Source organism: Salvelinus sp. IW2-2015, linkage group LG15, assembly GCF_002910315.2.
Source record: "Salvelinus sp. IW2-2015 linkage group LG15, ASM291031v2, whole genome shotgun sequence".
Taxonomy (NCBI): domain Eukaryota; kingdom Metazoa; phylum Chordata; class Actinopteri; order Salmoniformes; family Salmonidae; genus Salvelinus; species Salvelinus sp. IW2-2015.
In genome coordinates this window covers 66,024,846-66,039,026 of record NC_036855.1, presented here as the reverse complement: position 1 = coordinate 66,039,026, position 14,181 = coordinate 66,024,846, and the positions used below count along the sequence as shown (strand labels likewise).

The window sequence follows — 14,181 nt, the reverse complement described above, 5'->3', positions numbered from 1 at the left end:
CTGGTGTGTGTGTGTGTTGTGTGTGTGTGTGTGGTGTGGTGTGTGTGTGTGTGTGTGTGTGTGTGTGTGTGTGTGTGTGTGTGTGTGTGTGTGTGTGTGTGTGTGTGTGTGTGTGTGTGTGTGTGTGTGTGTGTGTGTGTGTGGTGTGTGTGTGTGTGTGTGTGTGTGTGTGTGTGCGTGTGTGTGTGTGTGTTTCCCAGGCACTGTCAGCAAGGGAGCCACGTTCCAAGCAGGCAAAAGTCCTGTGGGTTTTGCCGTTAAGGGCTCTGGAAATCAGAAAAACAAGCTGAACGATCCCGGAGGCGGTTCTTTCAGGTACAAAACGCTGGTTCTGTGGCACCTCTTCAGGTAGAGAGAAGTAGGGAGGAAAAGAGAGAGGGAGGAGAAGAGAGAAAGAGTCTTACTGAGTGTTATTGGACAGCCAGCACATGGGGGCAGCATTTCACCAAGATAACTTGGATGACTACAGGCTACACTCTCAGCTAAGGCCATGAGTTTTCATCCTGTCATCTGCCTGACTCTCTCTATCTCCTCTCTCTTATCTCTCTCTATCTCTCTCTCTTCTGTCTGTCTCACTCTATCGCTCCTTTTTCTTCGTCTGTCACATAGCAACACTCTCTCTCTCCCAGCCAATAGATCATTCAGAGTAATTCATACTCTCATCAATGCTCTGGATTCTTGTTCCAACTCTTTGGTAGGAATGATAATGAACTACTAAAAGTTAAGCAGGAACAAGTCATTATCGAATAAAATGGCACAGAGTAGTCTACACTTGTGTTGCCCCCTGTTAATAAAGATGTTTATGGTTGCCCCCTGTTAATATAGATGTTTATGGTTGCCCCCTGTTAATATAGATGGTTATGGTTACTTCCCCCCTGTTAATATAGATGTTTATAGTTACCCCCTGTTAATATAGATGTTTATGGTTGCCCCCTGTTAATATAGATGTTTATGGTTGCCCCCTGTTAATATAGATGTTTATGGTTGCCTCCACCCTCCCTCCAGGTTCTTCAGCTCGTTTCATCTCTGTAAAAAGCGTCTTCATGAAAAAAGATCTTTACAATCTGACCTATAAGTATAGGTGCTTATGTGTGTGTGTATGCGTGATTGCGCACATCGTAGTTTGTGAGTGCGTGCGTATGTATGTACATTTTCCTCTCCTGCTACGCATTCAAAATGTAACGAGTACTTTTGGGTGTACTTTTGGGTGTCAGGGAAAAGGAGTAAAAAGTGCATTATTTTATTTAGGAATGTAGGTGAGTAAAAGTAAAGTACAGATACCCCCCAAAATACTTAAGTAGTACTTCAAAGTATTTTTACTTCGTTACTTTACACCACTGGCTCCGAGCCCATAGTAGGACACCAGGTTCATGGTAATGGCCTCCCCTCCTGAGGGGAAAGTATCCGCCCCGGGCCCTGATTGATAAACCAATAGTGGCCTTCATAATTAAGCTATCAGGGCTGCTTGTTGCTGACAACCTTTTCCCTCTGTTGCTTCTGCCTCCATGTTTACACAAACCACGCATTGCCTCCCTGCCCTAGCAGTGCACTCTACTGGCTAACCATATAGTACATAGGCTACACACTAGTTTCATGTCAGCTCAATCAAATAGGGTTCATATATCCTTACCAGCACTAGCCCCTCTACTCTGCTTGTTGACATGGATTAGGAATCCCTGTTGTCTGGCTGTGTAGTGTAGTAGTCCCTGGTAGGGCAGGGCTGTATGTACCTCTATACTGTTCCCCTCCTGAGGACATAAGAGCATGTTGGAACAGAGCCCTGTGGCGTGTGTATATCCTCTCACCTCAGAGCACTCTCAGCCACTCCRTCCCYGCATTGGTGCGCAATAGGCCAGAAATGGAGAGGGATGGTGGGAGTCTCCCCCCTCTTAAAATAGTGATGATACTGAGATTGTACTGTAGGCATTTTTTGTTTGATCTTAAATACTCCCCCCTCCTTCCACTGCCCAGTGTTGTGCTATGTAGATGGTGTTTTGTGTAACATCAGATTTGTATTGTTTCCCTTTGTGAAGAATATAATGCTAGGGTTGAGTAGRTAAGTGGATAGGGGTTGAATAGACTATGATCTCAGAGATTCAGCTTATAACCAGTCAAACATGCTCCAAATAGAATCAACCAGGCATAACCCCTCTAGTGTCTCCACCTTGACCTATGTATTTATTTATCTGTTGTGCTGTATGTGTTTGATTTTGTTTGGCATTGTGCTGTGTTGTTATGTGCTGTGTTGGAATGTGCTGTGTTGTGTTTGCTCTGTTGTGTTATGCTGTGTTATGTGCTGTGTGGTGTGCTGTGATGTGTTGCGTTGTCCCTGTGTTGTTATGTGCCTGTGTTGGGATGTGCTGTGTTGGGATGTGCTGTTTGTTTGTGCTGTGTTTGGGATTGTGCTTGTAGTGCTGGTGGTTTGTGGTTGCGTTATGTTGTTATGTGCTGTGCTGTGATGTGTTCGTTGTGCTGTGTTGGGATGGAGCTGTGTTGGGATGTGCTGTGTAGTGCTGTGTTGTGTTATGTTGTGTTATGTTGTTATGTGCTGTGCTGTGTTGTGTTGTGCTGTGTTGGGATGTGCTGTGTAGTGCCATGTTGTGTTGTGTTGCGTTATGTTGTTATGTGCTGTGCTGTGTTGTGATGTGTTGCGTTGTGTTGTGTTGTGCTGGTTTGTGTTCAGACCGCAGGGCCTGTGGGGTTCCCGGTGAGTTCCAGTGTGCTCTGCTGTGGTGACCACTGACAGACTGACAGACAGGCAGCCACAGTGTAGGTTTACAGTGCTGAGTGGAAGCCGCTGGTCTCTCCCTCCATGCTTTCTGTAAACACCCAACATCCGCTTTAATCACAGCCGGCCCTCATCCCCTAGTTCTCAGCCCTCAGCCGTCTCAGACGTCAGCCCCCTAAGCCCAATGCCGCGGCAGGTAGCCTAGTGGTTAGAGCGTTGGGCCAGTAACCGAAAGGTTGCTGGATCGAATTCCGAGCTGTTAAGGTAAAAATCTGTTGTTCTGCCCCTAAACAAGGCAGTTAACCCACTGTTCCCCGGTAGGCAGTCATTGAAAATAAGAATTTGTTCTTAACTGACTTGCCTAGTTAAATAAAGGTTAAAATTCCAGCGGTGAGCTCACCATCATTCCCCCAAATCCTCCTGCCCCTCCACTGTATGTCTGGTCTGGGGCATACGTCCCTCTACCCCGGCCCCCGTCCAACTCATTCACGTCCAGACCAGGCCGGACACACAGAGAGGGAACGTGTTTAAACTGCAGTACACTGGCTTTGATACATATTGGCAGCAGTCAGCGTTGTCTAAAGCGACAGGCTGTAGTGCACATTGAGGAACTAAGGAAGCTGCTGTGGGCTGAGCCTGTGTGTGTGACTGTGTGTGTGACTGTGTGTGTGTGTCTCACTCACTGTGAGGTATGACTAGCTACATGGAGGGGTCTCAGGGGTGTTAGTCACTCAGATGGCTCGGTGGACGACCCCTACCGTGGCACAGGGGGCACTCTCTGGGGGGAGGTATCAGAGACGATCCCTGTCTGGCCCTGGATCCTGGTCCCTGACTGGATGCCCCCATTCCACACATACACATGCTCCTTCTAAATGGCAGAGCAATCCAACTCCCCATCTATGGCGTGCCCTCTCTCCCATCCAGGTTTGATATGGAAAATGCATGCATATGTATTCATGTTGCTCTGGGTGTCATGTCCCGCAGCAAAGCCAAACCAATCATTGAGAGGTGTCTTTTCCTCCARAGTGGAACCTAATTACATCTCACCTTTATTAGTGAGAGGAGAAGGTACTGTACATTCGTTCAGGAGTCTTTTTGTTGTTGTTGTGTGTTTCATATCTAATTCCCTCCTTATAATGTCAGCCATGTCTTGCATTTCCATTTGGTTGCAGCCTCCCCAAACACAGGAGACATCTAGCTGTGCTATTAYGAAACAGGAATAAGGGAGTTATTTGCATAGCAACATAGCATGTCCATGTCCACTAGCTGTGTTGTGTAACTTTATGTGTTATTCATCATTACATATGATGGTTTATTTATTTAATGGATGATGAGGTTAGGATTCCAGGGTGTTGGGTGTTGATGAAGATGACGGTCGTGAAGTTGAAGGTGTATAGCCTACAGTAGGAGGGGAGATATATAATAATAACATAGTGTAACATCTCCTGTATCATGAGAGTGTTGTTGGGTAGATTCTACATGGAGGTTCATTATTAGACTCAGAGAGAGTAGGACTGGGACTGGCAGGGTGAGTAGAGGGTCTAGTGAGATCTCTTGGTGCAGGAAGGAGCTCTAATCGTCTTTGTCAACCTCCTGCCGGGATGTCAGGACTCATATAGGTGCTCGTGGCCTTACAGAGGAACAGGAAGACATCAGCGGGGTGCAATGCCTGCCGCTGACGATGGCGATGTGTTCCCACACATGGACGCCCGCCCGCTGCGGGCAGAGACTAGAGAACAAGGCAGCATCAACGTGCGTGGCCCCCGCAACACGTAACTTCTGACGGTCGGAACCAGCGGCTGCTGGCGGTGCGAACGCCAATAACTTTAGAGGGGAGGCGAAGGAACGGGCGAYGGAGGCAGTGAGCGGCTGCCCTGTGTGTGTTCTGTGGTTCTCTGTGCCCTCTGTCACCGCCACTCAGTGGTTCCTCCAGCCCAGTGAGCGAGGGAGGGAGGCAGTGTTTCCATGGATGATGAGCACAGGGCATTGCCAGCCACAACCAGGTTACCACAGCACTCGTTCCCCTGTTAGGGTACTCACTCATAGAGACTGGAAAGAGGATTTAGGCCTGGTGACTGTCAATGTCAGATTCACCCAAAACCTACAATTAAAGGTGAACTGTTTGGGTCAGACACTCCATTCTTTTAATGATGGTCATCCTTGGGGAGGACCTTGACCTCAATGGGTCTTCCTGGTCCTTTATCCCCTTGTTACTGTTTACCTCAAATACMATATCTAATACATTTTACTGATCCAAACCTATGTATGAATTCTAAAAAAGCTCAAATGTAAGAAAATGAACAATGTATTGAGAAGCCAGCTCGTGTTGTGAATCAAAATGGTGGTGGATATTTCCACTGGACTAGTACTGGATGATATTGCTGTTCTCAGCAGAGTGGTCTGTATACAGTGTTTGTTGATATTAGTATATTGCCAGATTCATCACACAGCAGTTCCAATCCTCCTGTGCATCCTTACCCAGCTCCCCGCCATCCAAACGTTGTCAATCCTACTATATGCTGACTCAAATGGACTCTGGATGGAATAAAACCTATTAAAATAGTGTATTTTATGAGCAGCTTATACACCTCTGAATCATGACATTACCAAGTGCATACACTACATTCCCTGTACGATTGCACCTTGAATGACATGAGAAAATCTGTCAGTTTTCCACAGGAACAGCTCTGTAATTGTCTATAGGGACATGTAAACTAATACTGTAAAAGGGACACATACAATATTGTTTTATACAGACATTGTTGTAAGAGCTAATGTACAMATGTAGGATCTTAATTTGAGCCAGTTTGCTACAGCAGGAAAATAGTCCTGCAGCAACAGGACATTTGAATTATTATGTTGATTATAATTCATTGCCATTTTTGTAGTGGTTGATACATTTTTCATGAGGGCAAAACAAGTCTGACATTTCTAAGTGGAAATTACAACTTTAGATTTATTTTTAAAACTCAAATACACTACAAGTTTGCAAAAACAAACTACATTTGTAGAGCCCTTAAAAAATGAATCCTCCATCTATTTGTTTCCAGGGATGATGATGACATTAACGATGTGGCGTCCATGGCGGGGGTGAACCTGAATGAAGAGAGCGCTCGTATCCTGGCCACCAACTCTGAGCTGGTGGGAACACACATCCGCTCCTGTAAAGATGAGGCCTTCCTTCACCCGGGCCTGTTACACAGACGCATCCTGGAGACAGGTACGGACAGTACACTACTACAGTACGTTATAGTACATGATGACACCCTCACTAGAGAAACCTCTAAAGACTACCCATATAGTGTATGATAATGAGGCCTTGTTCACAGCAATWGAACAATAGAAGTTGCATACACAGTAAGTCTTTAAAGTCATTAAATCATAGAGAATTGAGGTGGAATCATGTACAGTATCGTTGTCTTCACGGTTAGTATTATCTCCAGGTCCATAATAATCATTCCATAATCATCAAGTGTTGCCGATGATGCTGATCTTCATTTTCATCATAGTGATTATWATCTTCAGATTTATCTTGAATTTATTCATGAACATGTGTACCAAACAGAATCATGTTCCTTCAAACGTGTGTTGGTTTAGAAAATATAGGCCAGACCCCTGTCTGTGTGTGTGATGAAATCTATCTGTTAGCTTTGTGTTTTCTTGTATTCTCCTTGTTGTTTCTGCATCTGTAGTGTCATCACTAAAGACAGACAGTTTGATTTACTTCCCCTGATGGGATGTTGCAGGCCAGGCCCGAGCAGACGCTCCTTTCTGGCCTCCCTCYTTTTAAACTTGATGCACTTAACAGTTCTTTCACCTCCTTTAATGAATTCTTCAGTGTCTGTCTGAACTTACTAGACCCCAGGCCCTGACATAAATACTTTATAGAGCTGTATTTTGAAGGCTGCTTGTCAGATTGTCCTGTAGACTGAAGGAAGAGAGTTACAAGACTTGATTTTGTTCTTCTGTTTTTTGATTGGAGCTCCACATTCAGATACTGTTCTATTTGCGAATATGAGATGATTCACGGACCAGTGGAATCAGTCTCTGTTCATATTAGAATTCATGTGAGGGTTTACCATGTGATAGACTAGTATCTACAATGTATTGGCCTCTCGTTAGGCACATTCAATGGTGGTACTGGTAAATGGCACTTTGTTACACTTCAGGCCTTTTTGCACTGTGTCGGAAATGTCTAAGCCTAATGTGTGAAAGTGCAATTCAATAATATTACCATAAACAACTAAGTCTTGAATACACATTACATTAAAAATCACACAGTAGAATAGAATTCAAACACAACAGGGAGTTTTAGCACTAAGACGTTTCTTCTTGTTTTACCTCAATTAAGTATCCACGGTGACGGTGACAATGAGGCCCAGAGGTCATGTGCTGTTAGACGGTACATTGGTGAGGTTGTTATCCCGTCGCCTTGGGGAGGAGGGGGTTAAAAATGTAAATCTTGCTCTGGGGGCTTGGTGCTGTGCGGGGGCCGGGTGGGTGGGAGGCCATGGTGCCCCCTGCTGGGGKAGTGGCACTTGGGCYGCTTTGTTGTGTCAGTGATGGGCTGTGGAGAACTCTCAGCTGGCAGCAGAACCAAGGGAGGCTCCCCAGCCTGCCAACTCTGCTCAATCAGAGGCTAGTGGGGATGTGGTCCTCCTCACACAGTGGTACACAGCCCTGACTCACCCCTCTGCTTCATGCTGCCCTCTCTGCTCTCTGCTGCCAACACTGGACAGGGAGATGTACAGTGGAGCAGGGTCAATTCAGACCCGGTGAGGACCAGGGAACCCTGTGTCTTTCAGAATGTCCAGGAGCTTGTTTCTCTCTCCCCGTTTCTTTCTTTCTCCTTTTTTCTCTTTCTATCTCTTCCCATATCTCTCTCTCCTCTCACCCCCTTCTCTCTTTCTATCTCTCTTCTCTCCTCCCCTCTCCATCGTTCCTCAGGCTTGTCCTTGAGCCATGGGCCAGTTTCATTTGTGAAACTGCAAGCAGCAACTCCCTCCTGACTCCCAGGGCCTAGAACATATGCACAGCTGGAGTTCTCTAGAATAGCCTCTCAAWGTAAATGTGCACTGGTACCTCAGAGGTCCAATTCTGCAGAGACACATACAGAAGTACTCAACTCCAAAGAGACTCACTCGTGTTCAGTGCAGAAAGTTCACTTTTCTCTATTTAAGGGCAGATGAGATTACCAGTAAAAACAGTACAAAATAAAGCCTGTTAAGGTGGTTGGAAACTAACACTAAAGCAATTCAATGCTGTTTATACTCTCCTATAGTCCTAAGCCAGGTGCTGGTGTGGACTACATTGTACATTGAGGAAGGTATTTATTTCATAGAGAACTTGGCTTTCTTTGTCTCGGTGCCTTGAAGATCTCAGTTTGTAGGAGAGTGGAAGCCTTTAGTATTTTACCTTTTGACATCGCTTATGACCCAGAGAAAATGTTTTTGAATTTTCACACTAATTATCAGGCTTATACGGATCTCGATCCTTTCGAGATGTTAGACCGGGAAAAGATGTGTGTACAGTACGGCTGATTTAAATAATTGGTGTGGTTTACTTAAAAGTGTACCAGAGAGAACATTCTGTTAATGGAATATTAAAAAGGAAGAAAKACAGATCCTAACCTCCTAAACTCTGTCCTCTGAATTATGACTTCACAAACTGTTTACTGCCAGYAAACTAGTCGAAATGATCCTTTAAAGTTAAGGTTGGCCAATGTTGTTTACAGCTACACACATGAAAGACTGCAGAGTAAGAGCTTGGCAATTCATACTTGGATACTATTCTCAACATGGCACTAGAACTGTGAAACGTCTAGACAGAGCTTTATCATTATTAAACTAATACCTTTTTCACACTATCGTCCTGACCTAAACCAAACTGTGCTYGCTCAAATGTTTTGCTTTGTCCTTTTTAMCATGGTTCCAACAACTATGGTGGATGTGGAACCAGGCCAGCTCATTACAGCTTGGTTTGGTTCGGCTCAGCTTGGTTCAGTAGTATGAAAAGCCTTTTCAGACTGGGATTTGGGYAGATCAGCGTGTATTAATGTTGGAGTCCTTCTGTCTGTCTGTGACCCTAAGCTAAGAAGTTTGGCGTGTCAGAGGTTCCTATGGAGGCTGTGAACTTCATCTCCCACGCTACCCAGTCCCGACTCCGCACTGTGCTGGAGAAGGTCTCCTCCATCGCACAGCACAGGATGGACGGCGGTAAAGTAAGTAGTCGTGCCAGAGACAGACATACCTATGAGGAGGTGGGTGCTTTTTACACTTAAGTGATAAACACCATAGCAGTTTCCACAGAAACATATTCTTCAAAACTTTGAAAAATACCTGATAGATCTTTTGCAGGCCTCTGTCTGGCACACCAGCATGGGTGACATTAACTTTTAGCCTTGAATATAGCAATGTAACCACATTTAATTGGTTTACAATAAAGTTAATTCAACTCTGCTCCTTGTAAAAAAAAAAAAAAAAGAAAGCAAAAAACATAGCAACTTTGAAAGCTGTTTTCCTGTGTGTATGTGAGGCAGAGGAGAGGGGTGGTGGGCTACAGCTGTCCCTGTCTTGTTTAGTCTTTTTTGCGGTTTGTAAATGAGGCGTGTTAGATGCGTGAAGTCTCCTCGTCTCTGTGAAGCCACTCTGTTGACATCAGCGAAAAAACCAYCCGGGCGGGCGGCCTGAAAGAGAGAGCACGGCTCGACTGAGTTACGGAGGAGGAGAGGAGTGCAGGCTCAGCTCTGAACAAAGGAGGAAGGATGAGAGAGACGTGCGCGTGGTGACAAACCCTCAGATGTCACTCCACTCTGTGCTCTGCTCTGCCACCCAGCTCCTCACATCGCCACAGAGAGGGAGATAGAGTGAGAGAAACTGATAAAGGGTTTTGGGGGAGAACAGAGAGACAGAGACACACACAGGGAATAAACAATTGTCATATTAACTTTTTGATGACCCACAAACTTTGTTTTCCTTCTGYAACTTGTCTCATCTTRCCATCTCRCAAGTGRAGAACAACATATTTAACACAACGAGAAGCYGTGATACSTGTAAACAAAGAAAAGTTGTGATTAGTTATCCAAACTGGTGGTTGAGAGAGACGAGGTGTCTAAAGTTGTAGTAATATGTTTATCCAAACTTGTGGTTAAAATGAGATCTTAGTATCTTAAGTTATTTTTCCTCCACTCACTCTCTTTTTCTTTCTTCCCCCCTCTCTGTCTCTCTGCAGGATGAGGAGGGGTTTGAGCAGTCGGCAGACGTGCGGTCGCAGCTAAAGTTCTTTGAGCAGCTGGAGAGGATAGAGAAGCAGAGGAAGGATGAACAGGAGAGAGAGATCCTACTCAAAGCAGCTAAAGTAAGTCCTAGTCGCCTTCTTGTTATAAAGGCATATATCCCTTTTAGTTACAACCACACAGTCAATGAAGTGTTTTCACATTRAATCCTGATCTTTAGCCCAATTTAGCAATACGCTGAAATCTTACCAGTTTCAGTTACCCCATTTCCAAGCCTACCTAATACACCATGAAGGCCAGTGTAGGGACTGTAGCTCTGTTGCTATTGTGTGTGTTACTTGTGTGTAAGGTGGTGTGTAAGGTAGTGTGTAAGGTAGTGTGTAAGGTAGTGTGTAAGGTGGTGTGTAAGGTGGTGTGTAAGGTAGTGTGTAAGGTAGTGTGTAAGGTAGTGTGTAAGGTGGTGTGGTGTGTGTTCCTTGTCAGTGTCTAGGGCAGTGTGGTGTCTTCGCTGTTCCTGCCCAGGCCCTAGCTAACAGATGAAACCGATTGCGCCCTCCGTAGAGTGACCTCAGTGTGTTCTCCCACCCCCTCGCTCTAGGGCTCCTTTGTCCTCTCATTGTCCCCAAACACAACAAGCAGAGGAACCACTGTGGAACTCTATACAGTTCTCTGATCTGATCCTCCTCACATACCCGCTGACACGCCCAGAGCTAAAAGCGTGTCGTGTCAGCCATCTCAGTACTCAGGAGAACCAGCTTRAACAGTAGTGGGCAGGGGAGCCTCAGAGAGCCTTACAGTCTCAGAACAGATGAATTGCATCTAGGCAGTCTCTGCACACTCATGTGTGTCCATCCAGTCACACTCAGGCTGTTGAGACTGGTGTAAACACTTCTTGCACACACTTAACTTGTATAAGATTGTGAAATGACTTGAATAAATTCTCACTTACTTCATACAATCTATCAAATAAGACAGGTACATAATTCATTAGACATACAGTATGATGCAAAGGTTCAATACTGTCACCACCAATAGAAGGTGTTTTGAAGGGAAATGCCCCACGGTGAGACATTAGAGAGAAGCTTGCTTCATTTAATACATTTTCAACAGAGACAATGTCCCACAGCTGATTGCATTACCACTTCCCTGTGTTAACAGCATTGTTATGGTCTGGTCCTGCCTGCCATGCAGGACATTAGAAACAGTCAGACTGATGAACAATGACCCGCCTTGCCGCTGTTATAGTTGGTAGTTAGGAAACTACTGCCTTGACAGCAAAGCTGTTAAGCACCAAGCTTTATTTTGTTATTTAAAAAAAGATGCAATCTTATTGCCTAACTGCAAGTGTCTTTAGAAGGAGTATATGACAGTAAGTTTTACTTAACATCAGTTTATCACACCTGAAAAAATCTTTGGTATAACTGTATAACTAATATGCAATATGTATTGTCTGGGCTCATTATTATGTCATAGGAGGGTGGCACATTAATTAATCTGATTTCCATTATACACTTCATACAGTATATTTCAGTATCTAACTGGTATATTCAAACAGTAGTGAGGGTGGAAGCCACTGTACTGTTATGGAGATGTAAAGCATGTCAGTACCACCATGGCCCTTTGTAAACAGTCCATCTTTGTCCCTGTTTTCTCCCCGCTGATGGCCAGGCTCCACGCTGGGGCTCCCTTATAACTTGACCTCTTAAATAAGAATCTACAAAAATAATCCCCTCCTCCGCTCACACTCCTCCGTCCATTTAAAATATGACTCAGGTCTTCAGGGATGCTCCGGCCGACTGGAGGGCAAATGCAGTCGTTTTAGTTGAGARACCGACCAGTACGTGAACCGCCTGATATATTTAAAGCCAATTAGCAAGGAGCAGGGCAAGACGACTGGATCTGTTCATGAGGTAGTGAGGGAAGGAGGGATGGAGGGAGGGAGGGAGCCAGGGAACGGGTAGCTAGACTCTTGCTTTCCAGCACCACTGAAGGCAAATAGCATTTGATTGCTTATAGTAGAAAAAAGAAACATCAGGAGGAGCATCACGTTCAGAGATATTAATGAAGTAGTCTTTAACACCACCGGGATGACCATGCTCTTAGAGAGGTTAGGCTATGTTAAAGACACATTGGACRATTACTAGTCATATCCCTAACCTTCATTCAAGCTAAATGAATTTATGCTAGTGAAACATGAAGTAGATTTTTTTATAGAATTATTCTAATTGCTATGGCAGGGGGCAGCACTGTTAGCTGCSTGTATTACCATAGCATAGACGAAGAGCTACGGGTCGAAACGTTGTACAATAAAACTGTGGGAGCATTCAACAGTGTATCTATCTTTCTTTCATAGACTCATAGAAGAAGTACACTGCGTCTCTGATAGCTACAGTAGGCTAGTACTGTGATAGTGTGGTGATCTGGCAGGGTGCCACTAACAGTGAGCTTTTAGAAGAGTCCCTGTATGGTTAATTGGAAGCCCTGTGGTTAACAGCTCACACAGACAGGTACAAGCTGCACAGGCAGCTCAGCTCTCACTGACTAATTACAGTGGCGCTCCAGTACTGTGTACTCTGGTCCTGACTCTAGAGAGATCCGCATACACACACACACACTCACACTCTCACACACTACACACACACACACACACACACACACACACACACACACACACACACACACACACACACACACACACACACACACACACACACACACACACACACACACACACACACACACACACAACACACAGCAATGGCACTGGAACAAAAGAGGGACAGACAGACAGAGTGCCAATGCCTATGACTTTCTGAGTTTGAGCACATTCTCCCGGCCCTGTGTGCTCTGCTGGCTCGCGCAGAATTTTTAATAACCTCCTTTGATTAGAATTTCCCTCCAGCAGCTTATTTACGGCGGGATTTGGCGCAGGTTTAAAGGGCACTGGCCTCGGGCGCTCAATTGCACTTCTATGAATCCAAATACGATGTCCTTGACACCTTGTATCCTGTTCCCATTTTGTACTATTTTTGTGCTGGCTGCAACAGATGAGGGGGTCCTTAAACCAGCTGTTAACCTGTGTGTCCCCCCCCTTTTAACTCTGCAGAGTCGCTCCAGGCAAGAGGACCCAGAGCAGGCTCGGCTGAAACAAAAAGCTAAGGAGGTAAGCGCTGTGCTGGAGATCATTACCCTTGACATTTTCCCAAGACTTCAACATATACATTTTTCATGCCTCGCTACATATGTAATGCCATTTAAAGGTCTGACTTAAAAAGTTGTAGGAATTATTTGTGCTGATTGATGTCCGCCTCGTTTGGAAAAGTGGTTTCTATAGAACAGAGACACCACACCAAAGAGATCCTCCTTCTCTTTTCTCTCTCTCTTTCTCTCTCTCCATCTCTCTTTTCTGGCTCCCGATAACATTTTGGAGACTGCTGTTCATTGTGCATGGCTCTTTCAAAGAGATAGATTGGGTGAGCATATCAGTGTTGTGAGTACCGGTTTAATATTCACCATAGCACTTTCCGTAGAGCCATTTGCAATGTAAAGGCTGATCGAAAAATGTTTACTGTCACAGTTATGTATACATTTTAGTTTAAAACATTGAAATGGCTTTGGCACTGTAGGCGCACAAATGGGAAATATCAGAAATAAAGTAGGAAGCGAATGTGCTTATTTGTTAAATTGAGTTGTTTTAGTCTCCCAATTTTCTAAACAAATAGACATTTCTATATGGGGATCATGTGGATCCCAAAAAGTAGACCACTCTTCTTCTTTGCGGTTTGTTAATTTCGTGAAATAGTTTGGCTACGCTGAAGTTGGTATGTGTTCATGTTAATCGACACCTGATGTAGTATGTTGAAACCGGAAGAGCAAAAAATGACTTGTGATTATTGAAAGGAAGAGTAAGAGCATAAACACTCTGTACAGCTACAGTGTCTTCAGAAAGTATTCATACCCCTTGACTTATTCCACATTTTGTTGTTACAGCCTGAATTCAAAATGGATTAAATATAATGTTTTTCTCATCCATCTGCACACAATACCCAATAATGACGAAGTGAAAACGGGTTTTTAGAATTATTTTCAAATGTATTGAAATTTAAATACAGAAATATCTAATTTACATAAGTATTCTCACCCATGACTCAATATTTTGTAGAAGCACCTGACAGAGATTACAGCTGTGAGTCTTTCTGAGTAAGTCTCTAAGAGCTTT

The 14,181-nt window shown here is 44.4% G+C and overlaps 1 protein-coding gene across 1 annotated transcript in view; it reads left to right on the top strand.

Annotated features, from left to right (window-relative positions):
- LOC111973858 (transcription initiation factor TFIID subunit 4-like) overlaps positions 1–14,181 on the top strand; it is a 747,250-nt gene that overhangs the window by 35,906 nt on the left and 697,163 nt on the right. Inside the window, exons 8-12 of the mRNA XM_070447334.1 lie at positions 201–315; positions 5,779–5,948; positions 8,818–8,948; positions 9,959–10,084; positions 13,069–13,125. Of these exons, the coding sequence (XP_070303435.1) occupies positions 201–315; positions 5,779–5,948; positions 8,818–8,948; positions 9,959–10,084; positions 13,069–13,125 (599 nt within the window). The remainder of the gene's footprint in view (positions 1–200; positions 316–5,778; positions 5,949–8,817; positions 8,949–9,958; positions 10,085–13,068; positions 13,126–14,181) is intronic.